Here is a 25,651-nt window from a genome sequence, read left to right on the forward strand (position 1 = left end):
TTAAAGAATGTTGGTAATCAAACAGTTGCCGGTAGCCATTGACTTTGTTGTATTTTTATACCTCTGTAACCAATAAATAATTCTCAGACATATCCATAATCTACTGCAATTAAATATTGCCCTTACCTGTTAGATTAAGGAAGTAGGATGTCGATTCAGGGTCCTCGGCGGTGCCTCTAACCAGTTCAATCATGAATTCGAATGCACTGGGCGTTTGCCAGTATTAATGTAATGAAATATTTATAGGGAAAAATTACTCTGAGACTTGTTTAACAAGTTTTACAAATCACCACAACATGATTTCGTTTTATTTAAAAAGATTCAGAATAATACAAAGACAAAAATTTCAACGACAAAAATAACGTAAACACGTAAAAGTCTTCATCCGAGATGCGGCCCCGAAAAACCCCCTTCAAGGCTTTTTATACTACCCTTTTTTTGGGGCCGCATTCTAATTATGCGTCATTATAGTACAGCTAATTCCTTTATAAGGTAATACCTGGGACTTATCCTAGTCCCTCTATTTAGCATAAGCTTGCAAAAGCACATGTTCAAGTTATCTATTATTTTTTTCACACTTATTCTATGCAGCACGTACATCAAAAGCTTTATATGGTAAGTTCCTCTATCATAGCCCTTTTGACCTTTCTCTAACTTCACACATTTTCTATGTCTGAAGTAAAAGATGTTCAAAGTTCCCTTTAACAGTACATGTGTTTTTAACACCCCTAAACATGTCCCTATAGCTACACACATACATTACACTTCTAACAATGACCCTTAAGTTTGCAGGCCAAGCTCGAACTAGGCTTGCCCAGCAACTTCAACACATTTGAACATTTTATTTCATTTTCAACCATAAAACTGTTTGCGATGTGTATTATCTTCCTATTTAATCGCTCGGCTTGTCTGTTTTTATTAACTGTTGTGCACGATGAATCAGTTCGTCTCGAGGGAGTTGAGCTTTAGTGGAAGTTGGCTTCGCCAGCGCCTTTCTCTCCTTCTTCTCCATCTTGCGAGCTCTTTTTGCGTTGTCCCTCTGGAGGTGTTCAACTATAAGATCGTCCATAAAAATCTCAACTTCGTCTGTGACATAAACATTTCATATTTCTGTCTCATCTTCATCCGTTACATTCAATGCATTCATGCAACAATCTCTGGGGAGTTTTCATAATCGATTGTTGTACAATATTTATTACAACGTCCATAGTAGGAAAAAAATACTGTGGAAGTCAATGGCTACCGAGTGTTGCTTGGGACTTGTGTTCATAATGTTAAATTGTTGTTAAACAGCGTATCCTGTCCTTGTTCTAGCTCTCCAGTGACGAGGCTGTTAAGCGGGTGTTAGCAGGAGACAAGCTGGATCAGAAGGGGAAGCCCAGCACCTCCAGATCCCAGGACAAGGAGAACAGAGAGGGCAGGGAGCGCCACCGAGACCGAGAGGTTAGACCCGCTTGACGCTTTGACCCAGTGACATTTTCAGCCAAACCAGAATTTTTTGTTGTCTTAAATCACAAATTATTCCTCAACTTGTCCATCTTGGGCATTTCTGTTATGTCTTTTTCTTTTACTCGTTAATTCTGGAATTATAATAACACTTTGCATTTGGGTCCTGATGAAGCTGTAAGGGTTATTTTAGCATTAATGACCAGTTAACTATACATTATCCCTTACTTGTTTTGTTTATTGCTATGAAAGTGAAAATCTGATGTTGTCTCTGGCTCTTGTTCAGGAGAGGAATGGCATTAAGGAGAGCAGCGGAAGCAGAGAGCAGAAAGATCCAGATCAACCGAAAGATCCCGAGAGCAAGAGGGACGACAAGGACCGCCGAAAAGATGCAGAGAGGTCTGACAAGGGGCGCGAAAGAGACCGGACAAAAGACAGAGACAAGGACAAGAGCCGGGATCGGGAGAAAGACAAGACCAGAGAGAAGGAACGTGAGCGAGAGAAGGAGAAGGACCGCAACAAGGACAAGGACAAGGAGAAGGAGCGAGATAAAGAAAGGGATAAGAAAAGAGAACGGGAATCTCACAAAGACAGAGATAGAGAACGAGACAAGGAGAGAGATCGCGAGCGTGAGAAACGAAGGGAGAGAGAAAAAGAGAAAGAGGAGAAGCTGAAGGACAGAGGCGATAGAAAGGTTTGCTCACCAGATTTTAAGACTTTAAGGCTTTTTTGCACACCAGCCACAGTGGCAGACGAATGTCCAATTTTACCAGCCTTTTTTTGGTCTAATTCAGATATATAAAGTAACTCTTGTTCTTAAAATCCCATTTAAACCTAGAAATACAGTTTTAGGATTGTGAAAATTTTAACAAAGAAAAGTGATGAAATATTTAAATGTATATTATAAATGTTTTATTGTATTATATATATATATATTATATATTATTACATTTAAATATTTCTAGACCTCAAAGCAAATTTCTGTGCTTTTACACTTATGAATAAGTCTTTCTCTGCTCTTAATACACTTTAACAATTTGACTTTTTCCATAGATCAAGGCAGCAGAGATCAGCAAGTCAAAGCCTAACCCAGAGATCACAAGTAAAACACATGAAGCTGAAGCAGAAGAGGTAAGATTGATCACTGGCTCACAATCCTGTGCTTTATTCTGCTTACGCCCTTTACGTTTGTTCTGTAGGAATGGGTCGTCAATGAGGCTTGTTGACGTAATGTTCCTCATAGTTCTTTATTCTTTTCTTTGTTCCTCTGAATTGGAGGCTGAGGGCGGTGAACTGGAGGTACGAGTCTGTTGTGATGTCAGTGCCTGCTTTGCTTCGTGGCGGAATAATAGGTGTTTTGCATAGTTAGAATTGCACAAATACAGTCTTGGTGGAGCAAGGATTGTCTTATCAGGCCTCGACAATTAGGATTTTTTTCTGCTGCCCAGGTTGAGCCATTAGTTAAGAATTTTCTCTGGTCCTGAGGCAAAAGTTTGGGGTTGGTAAGATTTTTTAAATGTTTTTGAAAGAAGTCTCTCATACTCACCAAGGCTGCATTTATTTGATCAAAAATGCAGTACAAACAGTAATACTGTGAAATATCATTACAATTTAAAACTGATTTCAATTGATATTGATTTTCTATTGAAACTGATTTTTATTTTTATTTTTTTAATCTAATTTATTCCTGTGATCAAAGCTGAATTTTCAGCATCATTACTCCAGTCTTCAGTGTCACATGATCCTTTAGAAATCATTCTAATATGCTCATTTGGTGCTCAAGAAACATTTATATTAATATTTTTGTAATACATTTTCTTTTAACAGTCACAAGTCACTTTTGATCAATTTAATGCATTCTTGTTGAATAAAAGTATTGATTTTGTTTGAAAAAATATCTTACTGATCACAGACTTTTAAATGGTAGTGTATATGAAAAGCAAGTATATATATAATAAAACTATATAAATATATATATATATATTTTAAAAAAAGAACGTTTCTTTTGAAGATTTTTTTTGTGGCAAAATGCTAAATAAATACAAGTATATTTGTATTTACACATAAATTGCTGGAAATAACAAAAATAAACAATGCATCACATGCTTTAAGTTTGTTTTTAAAGGGATAGATCACCCAAAAAGGAAAATTTGCTGTTATTTTACTCACCCTTAGGCCATCCAAGATGTAGGTGTCATTTTTTTTTTTTTTTTTTTTTAAGTTGAAAAGTAAAGAAGATATTTAGCTGAACCCATAGTACTTGTTGATTCATATAATGCAAGTCGATGGCTTCTGTCACTTTGAGGGTAAATTAAAACAAACATATTACAGGCAAAACAAAATGAATATCTGTAGCTCCTGGTGATACATTGAGGTCTTAGAAAGTGAAACGATCGGTTTGTGCAAGAAACTGAACATTATTTACAACATGTAATAATGTAATCAACACGTAATAATGTAATCAACAGCCTGGGTAAACGGCCCTGTCCACATTCATGGAAGTCTGGAGCACAAGCTTCCTCTCGCATTATGACGTAGAGCACTGACGCTGTTTGTATACAACAGAGTCAAGTCAAGTCAAGTCACCTTTATTTATATAGCGCTTTTTACAATACAGATTGTATCAAAGCAGCTTCACATTGATAACATGAAAATAATACAACAAAGTTTGTTTCTAGAAGAAAATTGTATCATCGTCCACCCATAATAAGGCAGATCAATAATATTGTTGAATATTAAATGTCCCCAACTAAGTAAGCCAAAAGCCAAGGCACAGTGGCAAGGAACCAAAACTCCATCAGGTGACAGAATGGAGAAAAAAACCTTGGGAGAACCCAGGCTCAACAGAGAGGGAGGACACATGTGCTTATCCTGGATGCTGAAACCTATATAAAAGTTTTTTTTATAAAATTAAGATTACGTTTGCTTGCGCAATCTCGATTGGGAAAATTGATTTTTCCAGATACCCAACGTTTGAGTTCACGCGCATACGTCATTATGCGACAGGAAGCTCGCGCTTGCATTACCAAGGACCACGCTTTCAACTAAAAATCCAAAATTGCCTGAGGGATGAGTAAATTAACCTCAGATTTTCCGCCATGTTGCTCCACGTCTATGTGTCTTTGCAGCTTCTGTAGCTTCTCATTTGGAGTAGTGAGCTTTTATTGTTTTGGCTAGTGGTGCAGCTGTTTAAAGCAAGTGTACTTTAAACATAAATGTGAAGTCTTAAGGATCTCTGTTGCGTTTTTTGTCTTCATTCAGCCTACAGATTTATCTGAAATCCAGGTAATTTCTCTTCGTCCCAAGTGAATCTGTTTCCGCCTATGATAATGTTTCATGTCTGCAACAACAGCCCAGAAGAATTTTGTCTTAGAGGGTTTGTAAAGAAAGAAGGCTCAGGTGATCTTGAGTGATATCTGTCTTTCCTCATTCCTTTCAGCCTGAGAGTCCCTCCCGGATTCCAAGGCCCTCATCGGCTAAAGGACAGAGGCGGTGGCCCAAAACAAAAGGTCAAGGTACTAAACATGTCTTCCTTAACAGACCCTATTAATTATTGATGTGCAGTGCATTGACGTTTTGATGCATATCCAACTTGATCTGTTTAGTTGTTTCGAGTCTGAACGCATGAAATCAAATATTTACAAACCCAGTCTAAACAAACTTATTAATGTAGGATTATTAAAACTGTCACAGCCTTAGAATTTTTAACAACATTATGAAAATCACAGCAGCACATCAGGGGCCCTATTTTAACGATCTGAAACGCAAGTGTCAAAGCGCAAAGCGCAAGTAACTTTGTGGGCGGGTCTCGGCGCTGTTGCTATTTTCCCGGCGGGATAAATGACTCTTGCGCCAGGCGCAAATCTAAAATGGGTTGGTCTGAAGTAGCTTCATTATTCATAGGTGTGGTTTGGGCGTAACGTGAAATAAACCAATCAGAGCGTCATCTCACATTCCCTTTGAGCAGATGCGCTTTTTCCATAGCGGATTGCTATTGTAACGGCGGATTTGCCAGGCGCGCGCCAGGAGCGGTTCACAGCCAAGGAGAGCAACGCTCTCGTCACGGCCGTAAAAGAGAGAAGTCACATTGAAATGGAGAAACCCACCCAAATTAACTTCGGTTAAACAGGCGTATGATAATTTGGGTAAATGTGTAAGCTAGATGTATGCTTTTATAATAAATTGTCTATCTATCTATCTATCTATCTATCTATCTATCTATCTATCTATCTATCTATCTATCTATCTATCTATCGTAATAATGTATGATTTGCAAAAATGAAAACTGCTGCTTCTGTGTAGATGAGAGAATCAAAGTGTATGCGCGTTGTGCACACGCTACATTGATTATGGCCAAGCATGCGCCCTTAAAATAGCATATGAATAACATGCGCAACGCGCCATTGACTTTAAACTATTTTTTCCTGGTTAGTGGCGCAATTGTTTTCTAAACCTGCAAAATAGCATGAAGGAACGTTTGCGCCGGAACACGCCTCCTCTTTGCGCTGAACCGCCCCCGGGAGCGCAAGTCTATTTCTTAGTTAACCGACGTGCTTCTGTGGAGGGAAAAGTCCGCTTTGCGCGGGTGCAAAATAGGAATGATACATGCGTCGGTGTACAAAGTCACTTGCGCTGGGTGCAAGATAGGGCCCCAGATGTTTTATGTGATTCGCCTTTTCTCGACAATTCTGAGGAAATTTACTTTTTTAAGTATAAACTCGCAATTTTGAGTTATAAAGTCTGAATTATGAGATATATATAAGAAATTCTGAGTTGTGAGATGAAAGGTCAAATAAGCTTCCAGTCTTAAGTGTCACATGGTCCTTCAGAAGTCATTTTAATATACTGATCTGGTGCTCAAGAAACATCTCTTTTTACTATCAAGGTTTAAAACATATTCATCATAAATTGTGTATCTCTGTTACAGATGAGACTGACAGCGAAGGAGGTGAGTTTTGTTTTATTTTGTGAATACCTGTTACCAAGGTTCAAAACTAACCTTTTGCCATACCCAATAATAGAAATAATACGTTTCATTTATATAGCGCTTTTCCCGAGCTCAAAGAGCTTTACAATAAAAACAAAAATACATCATAAACAAGGCCAAATACAAGAAACTATACAGTACTTCTCATTCAAATATTTGTATATTTTCCACTCCGGACTATGCATTTAATGTGCATAGATTAAAAATGAAGTAACCAGATTAGTCCCTCATGGAGTGAGTACACCAAGCAACCCACGTCAAACTGCATCTCGAATGCAACAGAGCCCAAACGACGCACGCCACAATCACAAAAAACAATCACGAGAGTTCATTAGGTTGAAGTCCATTTTGAACGTGTGAAACATTGAGAAACATACTTTTTAAACAAGACAAATCCAAAACAAACATACGGTGTGAAGCTGCAGCCAAACTCGTACAGCATACTCACACTGTAAGTCTAAAAAATAAAAAACTACACTATCTGCCAATGACCAGTGCTTCAGAAAAGTACTGGCCAGCAAATTATTGTTATTATTGTTTTTATTATTACAGTATTATAAAACTTATATAAAAAATTTGAGAAGATGGTTGCTGCATGTTGCGTTTTGAAAAACACATTATAAGCTACTCAAATGCAAAACTTCTGCAGAGATGAGTTCGTGGGGAGCAGCTTTCACTGCAAACCGAGCTGCTCCGAGTCATAGAAAACACCAGATCATAAACTGCTCATGTGTCAAATATATTTATATAGTCATAGAAAGGAAATAAAACAGCTAAATACTTATTGTTAATTCAAATTCAGAATTTTGACTAGTGCTGTCAAATCGATTAATCTCATCTAACAAAGTTTGTGTTCATAAAATATATATGTGCATATATATATATATATATATATATATATATATATATAAATAATTGTATTAATGTGTGTGTGTGTGTATGTGTGTGTGTGTTTACACACATATATAAACACAAACTTTTATGTTAGATGCAATTAATCTCAATTAATCGTTTTGACAGCCCTAATTTTGACCCTATCTGTAAATTTCCACAAAAAAATTCTTCCAGAAGTGGACATCACTTCACCAGAGAACCCAGTCCCCATTGAGAATGGAGAAGCAACGGATTCTGTGCCACCTCAGACAACACACAGGTTTGTTCTTTCTTTCTTTCTTTCTTTCTTTCTTTCTTTCTTTCTTTCTTTCTTTCTTTCTTTCTTTCTTTCTTTCTTTCTTTCTTTCTTTCTTTCTTTTTTTCTTTCTTTCTTTCTTTCTTTCTTAATAAGTGCTAATGATCACATAAGTGTATTGATTTAAAAGGAAAAGAAAAGGCTAAATTTCCATCCAGTGATAACAAAGTAACCCAGTGTGATAATGTGCTGAGGGGATTGTGGGTGAATGGAGTGTATCATGTATGTTCCCGTGAGAGATTGTCTGGCAGTGGAAGTCACTGATGCAAATCCCCTACTTTCACTGCACTGTACCGCAAGATCAAACCACAAGATAGGTATCACTCTCATCCAGATCATTACTCTTGTTCTCAGGACTATTTCTGTAAGCATTTAGCCATATAGGAACTTGCCGTTTACTTAAACTCCCCACGCATAAAGTCGCATGCGTACCTTACAAAAAGAGCTTGTGTATTTAATGTGAACATATTCATTCTTCTTTTGTTTGCAATGTTTATGTGAGTAGAAGATTACCACGGCCCAGCAGCGCTCGACCGGCTGCCCCCCGCGTCAAGCGACAGGAGAGCTACGCTGATGTGACCCCAGCAGAGAGGTGAGAGATCTCGCTCATCAGGCTCTCAGTTTCACACTTCAAGTTAAAGGGTTAGTTCACCCAAAAATGAAAATTCTGTCAGTAATTACTCACCCTCATGTTGTTCCAACCCTGTAAGACTTTTGTTCATCTTCGGAACACAAATGAAGATATTTTTGATGAAATCTGAGAGCTGTCTCACTCCTTCATAGGCTGCTAGGTAATCGATATCTGCCGGCCCAGAAAAGTTAGTAAAGACATCCTTAAAATAGTCCAAGTGACTACAGTGGCTCAACCTTAAGTTTATCATGCGACGAGAATACTTTTTGTGCGCAAAAAAACACAAAAATAACGACTTTATTCAACTATTCATGTTCTTCTGTGTGGGCCTCTGAGTGAGTTCACGAGAGCAACACGACGCATGCGCGAGAACTTAATATGTGTTCCTTACGGGGTTGGAACAACATGAAGGTGAGTGATTACTGACAGAATTTTCATTTTTGGGTGAACTAACCCTTTAAAGAAGTAAGCCACAAGTGATGCATACACTGATACATACACTGATTTTACCACGGGTAGGGGGTTCTTACCTGAAATACCCTCTTAATATTTTGTGATAGGGTTATATGCTACCTTTTAAAAGTTTTGAGGTGATTTTTTTTTTTTTTTATAAGTTTTTATTTATTTCAGCCACAGAATAAAAGAGAACATTTTTTATTGCGAGTGTATATCTCACAATTCTGACTTGTTTTCTCGCAATTCTGAGTTTCTCACAATTCTGAGGAAATTTACTTTTTTTAGGTATAAACTCGCAATTGTGAGTTATAAAGTCTGAATTATGATATATAAGAAATTCTGAGTTGTGTGATGAAAGGTCATTATTTTTTATTCTGAGGAGAAAATAAGCTTCAGGTTTTCAGTGTCACTTGGTCCTTCAGAAGTTATTTTAATATGATGATCTGGTGCTCAAGAAACATCTCTTTTTACTATCAAGGTTGAAAACATTTGTCTTGCTCAATGTTTTTGCTGAAACTGATAACATTTTTATTTAAGGATTCTTTGATGAACGAAGTTTGAAAGAACAGCATTTATTTGAAAAAGAAATAGAGAAAATCTTTTGTTACATTGTAAATGAGTTTACGTTCACTTTGCTGCATCCTTACAAAATAAAATGATAAAAAAAACTGATCCCAAACCTTTGAACAGTAGTGTTTGATAAAAAGACATCAGTGTTTATAAAAAATAAAATAAAAAGAAGTTGAATTTAAGCATGACTGGGTTTTCTCAGGCTGAGCAGTGGCAAGACCCCCGCAACGGTCATTTTGGATGACAAGAAGCTCTCTGAAGATGAGGATGAGGAAGATGGGCATTTTGTAGTGGAGGCAGTTCCGCCTCCCCCTGACATACCGGAAATGGAGGTAGTGAAGGCAGACTCTCTATATGCATGTAGTATTTCAGTAAAAAATCAGCATGATTCAGACTTAATTTACTTTTTTACTTTTTTTATTACAGCGTAATTCACTTGAACTGCAAGGGGATGACAAACATGGTAAGCCATGTCCAATAATACAAATAAAAATTCAAAAATGATGATTGTTGTGAATTAACCCTTTAAAGACACACTTGAGAAACAAATATATATGCGAAAATCATAAACGATTGAATGGTTTTTATTTGTTCATAGGTGGGCTTGTGAAAAAAATCCTGGAGACAAAAAAAGACTATGAATCATCTCCATCCACAAAGTCAAAAGAACAGGTATGACATTGTTTTAAGCTCCTGGTTGTTCCCGTTAGTACCACTAGGTGGCGGTGCTATTCCATCTTACACTGTCCATGTTTTGTTGTTTTTTTTACAACAAAATTCCAGTAACATGAGTAAATGCATTTCAAAATCTCTTCATCAAGGGAATAAGCATTTTTTTGTGCTCTAAACAATACTTCAGGGATGTGTCTGTCTCTCTTTTTATTTCCAAAGCCTGACCCAGTGCACTGTCAGTTTACTAAAGAAAGCAACTTTGCAAATGGAGTGGAGAAATGTAATTGCAGTCCCTCAGAGGCACTGAAGTGTTATTCTGTTCCACCGAGCTTAAATAATTAGAGTAAAATAAGCATGATGGCTCCGTACTTGCTGTTTAGATATTTTTGTGGTTAACATTGTTAACAATTGTGGCCTGTTTGTTTGTGAATTTTGTTGGGTTTGGTTACTCCATTACAGATTGAGAACCAACCAGGCTGTGCTGGTGACTTTTTATAAGCTTGCTTGTGATTTGTTTTAAGGTTAAAACTGTTTGTTCTAGCCATAAAATTTGTGGAAAGATTTTTCAGGACAAGTAAAAAAATTCATTGCCAATCTAAAGTGGTTCTTCATCAATGTCTTTCCAAATGTTTAGCTTGCTTTGGGCTAGGGGTGGTTGATATTGCAAAAATAACATACCACGATTTTTTTTCATGTTGTATTTTAAGACTATTTGTAAGACACTGAGCAGTGCAGCCAAAATGTTTTGTCTTATACAAATAAATAATAATGAAATTATTAAAAATAAGAACAAAGGTGAAAATTACAAATAATAGGACAAATACAGTATGAGATTACTTATTAGGCTACCATAAGACCACTTTAAGAACTAATGCACAGATCTAATAAACTACTGACACGCATTTACTTAAGATATAAATGACTGTATTTATGTAAACCTTTAGTGAATTTGAGTTTAAAGTCCCCCTTTGGTGAAAATCAAGTTTTTAATGTTCAAATGTCTATGTGGTGTATTTAATATGCTTTAAGACAAACCATGTGCAAATTCATAAGTCAACACCATTGCTGAGTATTTTCTCCTTAAAACTGCAGTGAACCAAAGACAGGCTCAAAAATGCAGTTTGAAATCGCTGGTGTTTCTGACGACACAAACTGCCTTGTAACCAATCACGTCAACGTGTGATCCTCTGAGCTGGTGTGAGTGGAGGCGGAGCTAATTTGCATAGTCATAGAACCGTGTTTACTAAATGAGGCAAGGGGGTAGTTACATTCAAGCAATTTTAAGGCATGAAGAAAAACAATTTCAGGGGAAAAAAAGCATTTAAATGTGTAATTTTGGTGATCAAATATGAGTTTTAAGGGATAAAATTATTGACTACAGGGGGACTTTAAGCGCAGTAAGATGCGGAAGAACGCTTCAGTATTCGCGCGCTGTGTGACAGGCTTTTAGTGTGTGTGCGCTTCGAGTGTGCGAATAAAAAGTTTAACTGGCAAGGCTTTAAAAGGCATGCAAATAATAAACTTTCATGATGGTGAAGAACTGCAATGCCCTTCCACTGCCTTACTAAACGTGATGTGAATTTACGTCGCGTTGTACAGTTTGTTGGGACGGTGATGCCAGAACTGCATCTGATTGAATGTGCTTGAATGTGATCTCTCTTCAAAGGCAGATCGTGGAGACATTAATCGTTCACAATCTAAAATCGTGATATCGCACACCCCTTCTTTGGGCGGTTTGTGAGCCAGGGAAGATGGGAACAATGTGAATTGAGTGTTGAAGTCATCCTGTCCGTGCCCTGGTGGAAAGGGTGGTCTGTCCTGGGTGGTCCACACTTGCCGGAATGTACGCTCCGGTCTATCTGTCCGTCACTGGCTGTAGGCCCTGATGGATGCAACGTTTGGTGATGGCCTTCATGCAGAACCCTCACCCCTTCACCCTGACTTCCCACCTTAGTCACATGTGAGTTGGCAGTAGGGACAAATAGAGATGTTGGGAATTGTAAGGAATTTTGGCTCTGTTTCAGATTTCATACAACAGTTCTGGTTCTTTAATAATTCTTTAATTCTGGTTCTTTAATTGGATGATTCTTTTCGAGGACGAAAGAATACAAACTTTTGCTATAATAAAACCTTTTTTTTATTTCTTTTTCAGCTTACATTCATTGTCATTCAAAAGTTTGCCTAGTTATTTTTTCTCTAAAAGAAATGTGAACACTTCTATTCAGCAATGGTGCATAAAATCGATTAAAAGGGACAGTAAAGATATTTATAATGTTACAAAAGATTTCTATTTCAAATAAACGCTGTTCTTTTGAACTTTCTATTCACTTTAAATTCAGTTTTTGTTTCCACAAAAATAAGCAGCACAACTGTTTTCAACATTGATATCTTGTTTCTGCTGAAAAATTCAGCTCTGCCATCAATGGAACACATAACATTATATATATATATATATATATAATTTTTTTATATAATTTGTTTGAAATTGTAATAATATTTCACAATATGACTATTTTTACTGTATTTTTTATACAGTGAGCATAAGATGTTCCTTTCAGAAACATTATAAATTCTTACTGACCCCACACTTTTGAACAGTAGTGTATACGCTGTTTTTATAACCTCATATTAATTCAAAAGCTACATTGAAATTCGTATATTTAAAAATGATTTTGGTTTTTCTTCTCCATGTTATGAAAGTAAATTAAGACTTTGATGTCAAACCTGAACTGGAGTTCCCATTACCTTTCCTTGCATGAAAAAGAGTGGTCAATACATTCTTCAACTTTTACAGATTTGGAAAGACATGAGGGTAAGTAAATTATCACAAAAGTTTCATTTAATTCATTTGGTTCCAGTCCTCAATGAACAGACGTGAGCTCTGTGTGCTTTGCCGCCGGCGAGATCTGGTTTGGTGTTCAAACTCAACCGCACACAGTAAGCTGCTCCCAGCTGGCCCTTACAGCGAGCGCTTCTCCCTCCTGTGTTCTTGATTTCAAAACAATCAGACTGGATTTCCTTTCAATCCCAAATAATTAAATTAGATTTCCCCCCATCAGACGCAGGCCAACTCCGGGCTGGAACCTGAGCGCTGCATGGCGCGCTCCCCCTAATTGACTTAATTTAGCCTCATCAGCTTTCTAAATTCTTTGTCTTAATTGCGGGGCATGAAATGGGCGTGCGTTTTTGAGGTAGTACATGTTAAACTGGCACTCCGCACCTCTCCTTGTCTAGTCAGCTGTATGAAAAAGAAACCTGTAATGACTTCCTTCCTGACTTGAAAGGGGGCTGAAGGTCAACGCAATAAAGCGGCTGCTCTCCTGTAATCACGGTGTAGCATCCAGGGTTAAAAATGTAAATATTGAGCTTCCTTATCCTCCTCAACAGGTTTGAAGTTACAGCGCTCATAAATCACTTCACAAATATGAGCTTTCGCTCTCAGATCTCTCCATGATTTTGAGTTTACGGTGATCCCCACATCAAGTACGGATGACTTAATGTCTTCGGAATGACCTTAGAATTTAGAGTTTTGACTATTAGTAATTCCGAAGGTGAAACAGAGCCAATGACTCATTCCGTGGCTTTATTAGCTTGAGCTTTCCGTTCCGCTTCGTAAGTGGAGATTTACCTCGCCGGGGTCGACAGAACTTCATTTATCAAGATCTGCTAGACGTAATATTTTTAATTTGACTGAAGCAACAGGCCGGATGCAATATTATGATGGGCCATTTCCTATCACGGTGCGTTTTGCTGAAGAATTTGCCGTACATTTTGCAGCTGACCTCTGTTGTGACCTTCCAGATCACGTGTATATTATTGTAAGATACTTCTTGTAGGGCGTCTTTTTTGTTTTGAGAGTATTGGCCCCTGACAGCAGCTGCGTTTTCATAAGCATTTTTTTTTCCCTCTTCCCTTTCCCCTCTTTTGCGCAATCAAATTAGCCTGATGAAGGTTTGCAATGTATAAATAAACCCCATGGCACACAAATGGATGGCTGTTGAGTGAACACCACACCAGCTTGTGCTCTGCCGAACGGGCAAGAAAATAAATAGTCATCCCTTCAAGCCTGTGTCTTTGTAAACATCTGCCTTTTTTGTTGGATATGTAAAGTAAATGACTCTTGTGGCGTTCCTCAACGTTTTGCCCTCATCGAGAGACGATTGACATCCCCGTGGAATGATCCAAAGGTTACGTTGAAATACCACGATTCAAGTCTCTGACGTCTGATTGCATAATTGGTTGCATTTTAGCCTATCATTTCAGTCTTTCCACTCTCTGGTTCTCATAAGTCGAACTGTCATACACTGTGGTTCTGTGGTGTTCTGCTTAGCACGCAAGTGCAGGATGGTGATCTCAGCGGTGACCCCCACGGGGACGAACTGACCCTTCCATCCTGTGTATACCACTCCGCCTCTCTGCACTTCACTTCATCCCAGCTATTTTTATGATGTTGCTGGACGGGGCCCATGTTTTCCCCAAGGAGGAAACCCCTAAACATTGCTAAACAATTAATCTTTCCCCTTTGAGTCCTTGTTGGACCCACCATGGAGCAATATACCAGTAGCAAGCTGTCTAAAAAGGACTTTACCATTGAAGCCACTGTCCATGTTAAACTCTTTCACTGTGTAGTTTAAATAAAATCCTCTGTAAAGAATAATGCATTTTGGTCATTTTAACTGCTTATGCATACTCAAAAGAAATGCAACAGCATCTCATTGTTTTTTAGCATCCCAAGAGACATTTTTTAAGAAAGCAAATTAAAGAAGTTCTGATCTATAAGTGAAATATGTTAAAGTGTACAGCCAATACATTGACTTTTGCCAATCAGAATGCAACGTACAACCCAAAATGCTATTGTAACCAATCAAAAAGTAGAAATTTTTTGGATCGATCATTCCTGATCATACCTCCCCTCCTGAAAACTAATCTGAAAACTTTCTTAAAGCTACACTGTGTGATATTTTCCCCCATCTAGCGGTGAAATTGTATATGACTACCCAGTGAATATTAGTTTCTGTTCCTTTCAATTTCGAGGGCGTTTTAACTCCTACGGTGGCCGTATTATTCCAAGATTAACATGGCTTCCAGTTCGACTTCGTCCAATTGCGCCTTTAAAACTATCACCTGTGATCCGTCGCAGCACAGATTTATGTTACAAGGTAAACAATACTTTTTCACCATTGACGTGAGGAAAAGTAACGCAAGTTATACTAGAGGTCGTTCTGGCGTTATGCACAACCATGCTATGGTTAGACAAGCAACTATAAAACTTCGAATTTACACAAATAGGCTGAATTACCTGCCGAGAAGAAAGCAGGCAACTTCGGTGTCCGTTTTAAAATCTTTGCTCCTCATGAGCTCTTTCCATCTGGGAAAAGTTACTCCAGTATTGACTTTGGTCTTGCTGATTTGCCTGTCGCGTTGACGTTTTAATTCTCTCTTTCGCTTCCTTGGCGACTCTGCTACATGTCCTCGAAAATAGGCGTGATCCTCCATCAGCAATCTTTCAAATCTGCCGGCAGTCGCGAGTAATCTCCCCCTCGCATTCGTCTCTGTGTCACTGAGTGTAAAGCGCGAAAGGCAAAGCTTGAATTTACAGGTATGTCCCTCTTTGGCTAATGTAGTTTCAAGATGGAGGGGCAACATGGCGACCGGCATTCGAACCCCTCACCCGTATGTACTTTCAATGGCAGATTATAAACTTACGAGAATACTTTATTACTTGAAAGAAGTAAATATACATTAATGAGCACACATATTTTTGAAAGAACTAAGTGTTTTTTGCTAAGAATCAACAAAAAAAATTACACAGTGTAGCTTTAATGCAAACTAGGGGTGAGCGTTATACAGGGTAAAACGAGAAACTGGTAGAAATATGTTAACCGGTATACATATTTTGTGTATCGTTTCTATTGCAGTTATGTCAGTGTTTGCTGCAATGAGGGTTCGGCACCAGTATAAAAAAAATCATGTTTACCAGATTAGTGAATGCCATTTTGCATTCTGAATACGTAGTGATAAAGACTGTGCACGTCCTTCTATTAAGTTGTCCTGTCCTCACGAGCTGCACACAAAAACAAACAAAATGCCAGTGTAGTCCGATTCACTAACAAATGACTTTTTTTAATGATTGTTTTCACTCAAGTTACTGTTTTGAATCAGTCTGACAAATAACTCACTGAATTCATCAGAGCATTTACGCAAACATCTGACTCTCACCGAACTGCTAGTTATCCTTACTTTCACTGATGTCCGTTTCAAAATGAAGCAATTTTTGTGTACTTGTGAAAATGTTCTTAATTTGTGACTGGTTGTGTGGAACTGATCCTCCACTAAGTTTGGCTGTCATGTTTACATGCCTACCTGTCTGTGCCTGTTCTGTCTTTAAGTACTTTAACTGAAGAAAATGCTCCTCACACTAAACTCATAACTTATAAAAAAATATTTAAAAAAATCTAAATCGATTTTTTTTTTTGAACGGTTTAAGAAAAATGTGCGTATTTGTTAATTATAAATGTTTGCTTATATCGCCCACCCCAATGCAAATGTTCACATCTTGAAGATAAAGTTTTTGACACTAGAAGTAGCAAAATAAACTGCAGTTTTGGGGACGGAACTGCATGTCTGTCCAAACAGTGATAGACGAGGGGAGTGTTTGTCATTGTTTCCCCCCATTTCTGTTTGATGCTGCTAGTGGCGAATAAATTACTCGCTTCATTTTTAAAGTTTGTCATACTTGTCCTAACAGAAAAAAAAACTGTTCTCATTTGCAAGCCCAGTTTATCTCATGAATCGCGTTTGAACTCAAAGTTTCAGATCCACAGAACCGTGACGCAGCAAAGTGAATGCTTCTCAAGTTCATCATTCTCAGGAGGATTGCAATTCTGTGATTTTCTTTGCCAGAGCTCTCATTTGAAGAGTGCTGCTCTGCTTTATTTTGTAGTTTTTCATTAGCACTCTATTAATCATGCATTTTGCATGCATTGCTTCATTAAGCAAATTGGGCTTGCAGCTGAAGGCTTAGATCCACATAGCGGGGTAATGAGGCATCCCAAAGCAAGAGGCTTCGGCCCAATGCATCAGCGTCTCTGGAAGCCACCTGACCCAGGCACACCGACTCCACGTCCCGCTTGTGTCACTGTTCGAGATAATGGGAAAACCTGTCCTCAGCTGCCTCGCGCAAAACAAATATTTTTCTTGGGTCCGACTGAAGAGAGGGGAAAACGAGAGCCCCTATAAACGATTGATTTATGTCCTCTGAGACAGAAAGCCTGAGTTTTTCTTTTCTTTTCGACTGAGGGGTGAGGTGCAGGAGGACGGCAAACAGAGCGAATCTGGCCTGGCCTTCGCGCTCCACGAACAGTGAGCCGAATGTGCTCGCCGGTGTTTGTGTAGAGGGGGTGTTTAAGGGCCAGAGAAACCACCCACATTGCAGACAACTATTAGACATTTCAATCTGAACGCACTTGTAAACCACAGAGAGAGAGAGAGAGGGGGGGGGAAATGAATTTAGTCTTTCTTCTCAGACGTTTGTTACGAGTCCTAGAGAAAAGAAACATAGTTAACCTTTGAAGTGTTTGCAATATAGTTACCGGACTCTGTTAAGTTTTAACAATAAACTTTTGGTTTCAAAACTTGGATGATTAGAGACCGGCTCTTTATGAAAATATTTTCAGATTTCAAATCTTAATAGCGTTTGACCCACTGTTTATCTATCTAGTACTATCTGATAATTTTATTTATATTACATTGGTCTATTTGAATTATTTGAAATTTATACAATAATATGAATAATTTTAAACCAAATTATGTGTGTGTGTGTGTGTGTGTGTGTGTGTGTGTGTGTGTGTGTGTGTGTGTGTGTGTGTGTGTGTGTGTGTGTGTGTGTGTGTGTGAGAGAGAGAAAACATAGATTATATATTGATTATAGGGTTATGAATTGATCCATTGAATTGCATAAGACTTACCACACTAACACCATTTTGGCTTCTGAAGTTTAAGTCACAGATGTTATTAAACCACCTGTCTTAACACTCTCATACTCACAAATCGAGAGAGAGAGAGAGAGAGAGAGGGATTGTGAAACTGGTGTAATGACGCTTAATTGCCAGATAAAAAGTTAGTTAAAATCAGCAAGATATTTACAATATTGCTTAGTTATATATTGCCAGAAAAATCATTGCAAATATATATCTATCTCACCTTTTGAAGAGTTCATGTAATGCTCTTGTCTATTTTGATAAGGAATTTTCTGGTAATTGTATTGTCATGAAGCTCAGGTTTGACATGTTCTGCCTTAGAAAGGAAGATGTTAGTGTTTGTGGCCATAATGGCATGAATTGCTTGAGCAGTTCAGCTTGAAACAAGGTAAATGTGAAGTAGTTGTTACCAAATACTGTTGTAAAATAACTTCGCTGCCATTGCCTGTTACTAAAATAAACAAAGTCATGCCTTGCATGAGGGTGTGTGTGTGTCTGAGTGGGACGGAGGCAGTAAGAGTAAAGCCTGTTTGGCCTAGTGCCACACACAGCCTGTGGCCCCAGCTGAGTAAATAGACACGGGCCCCGTGTGCCAGGGGGGCCTTCTTGTGCTTGGCTGAAGGGTGACTGGGGCACACCAGGACCCCCCAACCACACCGCATACAGAGGAGGCCTTCAGTAACCACTCACTCACATTATGGATCCCATGTCTCTTTCGTTTTGATCTTTATATACATTGCAAGGTTTGTATAATTCCTGCCTTGAAATTCTAAACATTTGTAGCCTTGACATTGAAAACCCACTAAATGCAGACTTCTCCCTGGTGCTTTTCCCCCCCAAAAGTATATTGTTGGTAGGTATAGATTTCCTCTAACCTCATTCATCTACAGCATACATCTGAAGTGCTCCCTCGTGGGAGTGACTTCCCACTAGTCATTTTTCAGCTGTAAGCTTAATTTACACAGTCGCTTGAGAATCAGAGGAAGCGAGTGGCCATTAACAGCCCAGACGACTCAACTCTTAAAGGGACAGTTCACCCACAAATGCACATTTCGTCATCATTCATTCACCCTCATGTCATTCCAAACCTGTATTTCATTTGTGGAGCATAAAATTATTTTGTGAAGAACATTTCGACTGTTTGTGTCCATACAATGAAGGTCAATGGGGTTCAAAACATCGGAAACCAAGTTACTTTCATTGTATGAACAGAAAGCACAGAGACATTTTAAAAAATATCTTCTTTTGAGTTCTATAGAAGAAAAAAGGTCATACAGGTTTGGAATGACATGAGGGCAAGTATATGACGCTCATCCAAATGCAAAGCCATTTATACAAAAGTTAATTGTCGTCTTGTGTTATATGTCGTCCTACACATCACTATGGTGATGTGCATGTTGACAACGGATTAAAGTGAAATGCATGTCATTGAGATTTCAGTAGAAAGTCAGGAGGTGTGACATTGTTTTGAGACGGCTATTGTTGATCTGTTTCCTGTGGTTCCGTCTCTCTCTCAGCAGGATCGGACGCTGGTGTCGGAGGTGTCTCGTAAGAAAGAACGAGAACTGGTGGCGAAGGAGATTGAGCGCTTGCGTTCGTCCATACAGACGGTGTGCCGTAGCGCTCTGCCCCTGGGCAAAATCATGGACTACATTCAGGAGGATATGGACTCCATGCAGAATGAATTGCAGACTTGGCGCAAAGAGAACAAGGAGAACGCACAGGCTCTGTTACAGGAACAAAGGTGCACATTCATATTAGCTCAGTGAACTGCCTTGTTGTCTACGTTAGCAGCATCCTAACTAAAGTGATTGATTTGGAACGCTCTGCATAAGCAGAATCTCAGTTGTCATTCAAATAAATGCTCCTCATGCACAGGAGTGGACTTAAAATTTATTTCATGTTGAGCTAAAAGCCAATGCAGTCCATTTTGACTTTGATTATATTTATTAAACAATTTTGTTCAATAAATGTTTTGTTTTTTTTACTTTACAATTTACTTTACAATTTTAGCATATTTTGTATTTATTTTATTTTATTTTTTTAAATATTTTTTTTGAGTGGCTATTAATATATATATATATATATATATATATATATATATATATATATATATATATATACACACTCACCTAAAGGATTATTAGGAACACCTGTTCAATTTCTCATTAATGCAATTATCTAATCAACCAATCACATGGCAGTTGCTTCAATGCATTTAGGGGTGTGGTCCTGGTCAAGACAATCTCCTGAACTCCAAACTGAATGTCAGAATGGGAAAGAAAGGTGATTTAAGCAATTTTGAGCGTGGCATGGTTGTTGGTGCCAGACGGGCTGGTCTGAGTATTTCACAATCTGCTCAGTTACTGGGATTTTCACGCACAACCATTTCTAGGGTTTACAAAGAATGGTGTGAAAAGGGAAAAACATCCAGTATGCGGCAGTCCTGTGGGCGAAAATGCCTTGTTGATGCTAGAGGTCAGAGGAGAATGGGCCGACTGATTCAAGCTGATAGAAGAGCAACTTTGACTGAAATAACCACTCGTTACAACCGAGGTATGCAGCAAAGCATTTGTGAAGCCACAACACGCATAACCTTGAGGCGGATGGGCTACAACAGCAGAAGACCCCACCGGGTACCACTCATCTCCACTACAAATTGGAAAAAGAGGCTACAATTTGCACGAGCTCACCAAAATTGGACAGTTGAAGACTGGATAAATGTTGCCTGGTCTGATGAGTCTCGATTTCTGTTGAGACATTCAGATGGTAGAGTCAGAATTTGGCGTAAACAGAATGAGAACATGGATCCATCATGCCTTGTTACCACTGTGCAGGCTGGTGGTGGTGGTGTAATGGTGTGGGGGATGTTTTCTTGGCACACTTTAGGCCCTTTAGTGCCAGTTGGGCATCGTTTAAATGCCACGGCCTACCTGAGCATTGTTTCTGACCATGTCCATCCCTTTATGACCACCATGTACCCATCCTCTGATGGCTACTTCCAGCAGGATAATGCACCATGTCACAAAGCTTGAATCATTTCAAATTGGTTTCTTGAACATGACAATGAGTTCACTGTCCTAAAATGGCCCCCACAGTCACCAGATCTCAACCCAATAGAGCATCTTTGGGATGTGGTGGAACGGGAGCTTCGTGCCCTGGATGTGCATCCCACAAATCTCCATCAACTGCAAGGTGCTATCCTATCAATTTGGGCCAACATTTCTAAAGAATGCTTTCAGCGCCTTGTTGAATCAATGCCACGTAGAATTAAGGCAGTTCTGAAGGCGAAAGGGGGTCAAACACAGTATTAGTATGGTGTTCCTAATAATCCTTTAGGTGAGTGTGTATATACATATATATACAATATATATATATACTTTTTTTAATGGCCACTCGCTTCCTCTGATTCTCTCTCTCTCTCTCTCTCTCTCTCTCTATATATATATATATATATATATATATATATATATATATATAATTTATTTATTTATTTATTTTTAATAAATGTTAACAATCACATTATTATTATTTGTTTGTTTGTTTCAAAATTGGCCACCCTATTGGTTACCGGCCATTACGTACAAATAATTATCGTCAGGATCAGCTATAATAACTCTCAATCACTGCATCTCAATCTTTATCATGATTGAGATATCCAAACCCTTTGATAGTCTCGTTCTTCTGTGTTAAACCGTTTCTCTGTCTATGTCTCAGAATCACGGACACCGTTGTGGAACCTCTGAAGTCCGAGCTCGCTGAACTGGAGCAGTTAATCAAAGACCAGCAGGACAAGATCTGCGCAGTCAAGTCCAACATCCTGAAGAACGAGGAGAAGATCCAGAAGATGGTATCCAGCATCAGCTTCTCCTCACAAACATGAATATCAACACATCCCAAATGATAGCTGAAGCACTGAGCAGTGGTGAGAGCTCCTGTTAATAGACCTGATGTCTTTGAGCCGGCACTGGAGAGACTTCAGAAGGTCAGGAATCGCCCTCCTCAAACCCCCTTCAAGTAAGGTGCCTTCTGTAAGACCCAGGATCTGTTTGCGGTGGTCCACACTCGCACGTCTGCAGTAGATTTGCACTTGTCACTTACTTGAGAGATAAATGTGTGGTCACCATAGTGATGTGTCCTGTATTTTTTTTAAATGATCTCCATATTCTCTTGGGAAAGCAGACTGACTCGATAATTGTATTTTTATTTTTATTTTCCATTCAGACTGACAGGCTTTTGTCTCACAAGAGAACCTTGGCAATGATGATATATTATTATAATTGGCAATGATATATGATTATATATTTGTATGTATACCGTATGTGTGCATAGACACAGTTCACACACACATATATAATTTAGTAAGCAATAAAGATGACCTTTAGAATTGCCAAAAATTAGAGACACACTACACACGCACCTCTGCACTTTGACCAATCAGACCGTCATACAGCACATCATTTACCTGTACACATTAAACACCTCTCAAGTAGCTTAATGTAAGTTTTAAGAAATGAGATGAGATGGCATGAATGTGTTTTAAGTCAATTCATCGTGTAAGTCAAGAAATGTACCCTGATCAAATGTACTTGTGTAATTTCAAATTCATATAAATAATGGAAAATGTTCAACTGATATGTCATTTAAAAAAACTTAAAAACTTGCTGAAACACTTTTTAGAGGGCTTTTGAGAGTTTTCTACTGCAATCTGAGATCCATGAAGCAATTATTGCATTGAAAATTTCTATTTTGATATAGAAGTGTGTGCAAAACTGTGTTAGATGAAGCAATAACAGGTCGGATCTGTCGAAGTTGATCAGCTGGTCGAGCACAACATGTCACACTTTATGGATACTGTGGTGACCATGCAACGGCAAACTTTAATATACAGATTATACACTACGTCAGTATTATCAGCTGAACACTATGTCACAAAATACTGTTTGCTATTTATTAAAATCAACTTAAACGTCAATAAATTATCAATTACTTTGTAAAAGAGCCGACCATATACACTGTAAACGATTTTTACCACATCCATACTTTTTGCTGTACATTTTGTGTATATGTTGTTTGTATCATAGTTCACAAATGAATATTAATTTTGTAGTGAAGTCTAATAAACAGTTACATTTCTGTTAAAAGTGTGAATTGTGACAGATTTACAGTGCATACAGTTTGGAAAATGTCATGTTTGTGCTTTGTTGGTGCCAAACAGGAATGCAAGTTGTTTAAGAGGACACAGCATGGGAAAGGAATACAGCACAGCATGTTATGTTAAACAGAACACACTATGCAATGAGAAAGTTTCAAATATCATGAGATTGCATGTTTTTATTCAGAATAAAAGCAGATATTTTGCATTTAAATCCAATTTTATATACATATCACAATTTCAAAAGTTTTCACGATTTAAAATGTGATTAAAAGTCCATTATGCTACTTTAATTTAAGTAGTTTTATAAGTTTAATAATTTTTTTATTGAAAAAGTATTACAATTTCAAATAGCTATTTTCTATTTGAATATATTTTAAAATTTAATTTATTCCTGTGATGCAAAGCTGAATTTTCATCATCATTATTACACCAGTCTTCAGTGTCACATGATCCTTTAGAAATCATTCTAATATGATGATTTGATGCTCAAGAAAAAATTCTTGAAAACAATTCTGCTTCATATTTTTATGGGAACTGTAATGCATTTGTTTCAGGGTTCTTTGATGAACAACATTTTGGAACATTACAAATGTATTTTATGTCAGTTTTGATCAATTTAATTGATTAAAATTGCTGAATAAATTGTATTCATCACATTGTAAAAAGGTCACTCAAACGCATTGCATTGTGGGAAGCAATGCCTCGCAGTATACGTCGATGTTCTGCAATTATAGTAGTGTTCTATTCTGAACAATCATTATTTTTCCAATTCTTTCTGTTTGATGGTGCCAGTGACACAAGAATTACACACGTCATCTTTAAGTAAACATTGCAACATTTTAATGACCGTTTTCAATTGCATTTCAGAGCTGCGATAAACATGCCAAGTGAATGTTTTTGACGAGTTCACAAAAAGGCCTGGACGTGTTTAACGTGTCACACACCACGCTTTGGAAAGCTGACCCGGTGGGACATAGCGAAAACACTGAATAACATTTTAAAAGCCTGTATCAGCACATCAGTTTTGATTTTTACTCTGGCGGAGCTTGAAACAGCTGCACCGCAGGCTCACACGCACATACAGCGGGAGCACTCGATCGTCTGTTGAGTAACAGTTGGCTGGGGCATTTAAGATCAGGATTTGGAGGCCCTTGAAAACCTGGGCACCTGCCTGAGATCACTGAGCAAACGTTTGGATTAGGTCAGAGTGAACAGGCCACGTGCTCTTTTGTCCGAGTGTTCTCCTGCTGTGGGCCCTGGAGAAAACACCAGCCGGAGGGTCCTTGGGACTGTCAGAAATGATTGTGCCGCTTCAGCAAGAAGACCGGTGAACAGGTGGAACTTGTGTTCTTCGGTTTCCTCCATTAAATGCTCTATAGAAATAATTCCTTTTTTATTTTACTTTTGGTCAAAAGTTACTAAATGCACCGTAACCAGCAAAGAAAATGCTTTAGTGTATGACCTCCAGGAAGAGCCAGTCTGTCATTAAAATGCTATTATCAAAGATAAAAAAAATTTTTCTGAAAAGTAAACCTCAATACATTATTACGATTGCTCATATTTAGTGTTAGGGATTCAAACAAAACCACAAACCATAAATATTAAACTTCAGCATGTAACTCGTCCTGCACAGTTTATGCTACAGAGTGACATGATTCCTCACATTGTGCGCTGTGTTAAGAAGAGGTGATGTTACTTTTCTAAGTGATTACTCAAATGTTTTGACTTGGCGGACCATAAAACAGATAAAAAACTGAGCCTGATCTAAAAACCACCCAGAAAATTTTAACAATGGCCATGTGTAACGAAGGTCAGCTAGTAAGAACTGTGCATGTAAATCTCACTCCCCTGGCCTCAAGAGGTGCGCTAGCAACTGATGCTAGAGACTGTGGTCTTTAGCATCCTTGTGCTGCTTCGAATCCCGCTCAGAGCGGTGCAAGTAGAACCGGAGGGGTTACATTGGTGCCGTGACCCGGATGGGAGTGAGTTTAGGGGGATGAGTGTAACAGAAGCCAGCTAGTGAGAGCTGTGCAGGTAACCCTCACTCCCCTGGCCTCAAGAGGCACACTAGCGACTGATGCTAGAGACTGCGGCCTTGTTAGCATGTCCGTCTTCCATGCTGGGAAACGTTGGTTTTGAATCCTGCTCGGAGCAGTGCAAGTAGAACTGGAGGTTTTACACAAGCAACCACATTTCAATCCTAAAAAACACTAAGAACACCTTAGCCACATAGCTACATGCTGAAAATCACCCAAAAACCCTAGCAATGGCAAAGCAACAAGCTAAAACCACCCAGAACACATTGGCAACTTCATAGCAATCCAATGGCTACAGTTATTGTGTAAGCAAATTTTGCACAGGCAAGGCTCAGATTTTCTAAAAAATAAAATAAAATAAAAATGTGGCAAAACTATTGTATTAATGGGCATATTTCAGCCCAAATCTGTTGTATAATTATGAGATTTCAACAGTGTCAGCTGAATGACTTGCTGAATGAGACCGCTCTCTGACTGATGTCTCCTATTTTCCTGCACAGAGTAGCTTGTGTTTAGAAAGTTGTGCG

General features: G+C 38.3%; 1 protein-coding gene across 7 annotated transcripts in view; it reads left to right on the forward strand.

Moving 5' to 3' along the window:
• traf3ip1 (TNF receptor-associated factor 3 interacting protein 1) overlaps positions 1 to 23,066 on the forward strand; it is a 30,768-nt gene extending 7,702 nt beyond the window's left edge. The window contains exons 4-17 of one of the 7 annotated variants that reach the window (XM_082174698.1): positions 1,315 to 1,443; positions 1,733 to 2,140; positions 2,500 to 2,577; positions 2,725 to 2,745; positions 4,708 to 4,731; positions 4,886 to 4,961; positions 6,374 to 6,394; positions 7,505 to 7,586; positions 8,125 to 8,214; positions 9,482 to 9,611; positions 9,706 to 9,742; positions 9,878 to 9,951; positions 19,451 to 19,674; positions 21,648 to 23,066. In XM_082174698.1, coding sequence (XP_082030824.1) covers positions 1,315 to 1,443; positions 1,733 to 2,140; positions 2,500 to 2,577; positions 2,725 to 2,745; positions 4,708 to 4,731; positions 4,886 to 4,961; positions 6,374 to 6,394; positions 7,505 to 7,586; positions 8,125 to 8,214; positions 9,482 to 9,611; positions 9,706 to 9,742; positions 9,878 to 9,951; positions 19,451 to 19,674; positions 21,648 to 21,813 — 1,560 coding nt within the window. In that variant the 3' untranslated portion in view covers positions 21,814 to 23,066. Of the gene's footprint in view, positions 1 to 1,314; positions 1,444 to 1,732; positions 2,141 to 2,499; positions 2,578 to 2,724; positions 2,746 to 4,707; positions 4,732 to 4,885; positions 4,962 to 6,373; positions 6,395 to 7,501; positions 7,587 to 8,124; positions 8,215 to 9,481; positions 9,612 to 9,705; positions 9,743 to 9,877; positions 9,952 to 19,450; positions 19,675 to 21,647 lie in introns of all 7 variants that reach the window. The other 6 variants (XM_082174696.1, XM_082174697.1, XM_082174699.1 and 3 more) reach the window with 6 other exon arrangements.
• The last annotated feature ends 2,585 nt before the right edge of the window (positions 23,067 to 25,651 follow it).

The sequence above is a fragment of the Leuciscus leuciscus genome (assembly GCF_965113295.1).
Source record: "Leuciscus leuciscus genome assembly, chromosome: 7".
Lineage (NCBI taxonomy): Eukaryota > Metazoa > Chordata > Actinopteri > Cypriniformes > Leuciscidae > Leuciscus > Leuciscus leuciscus.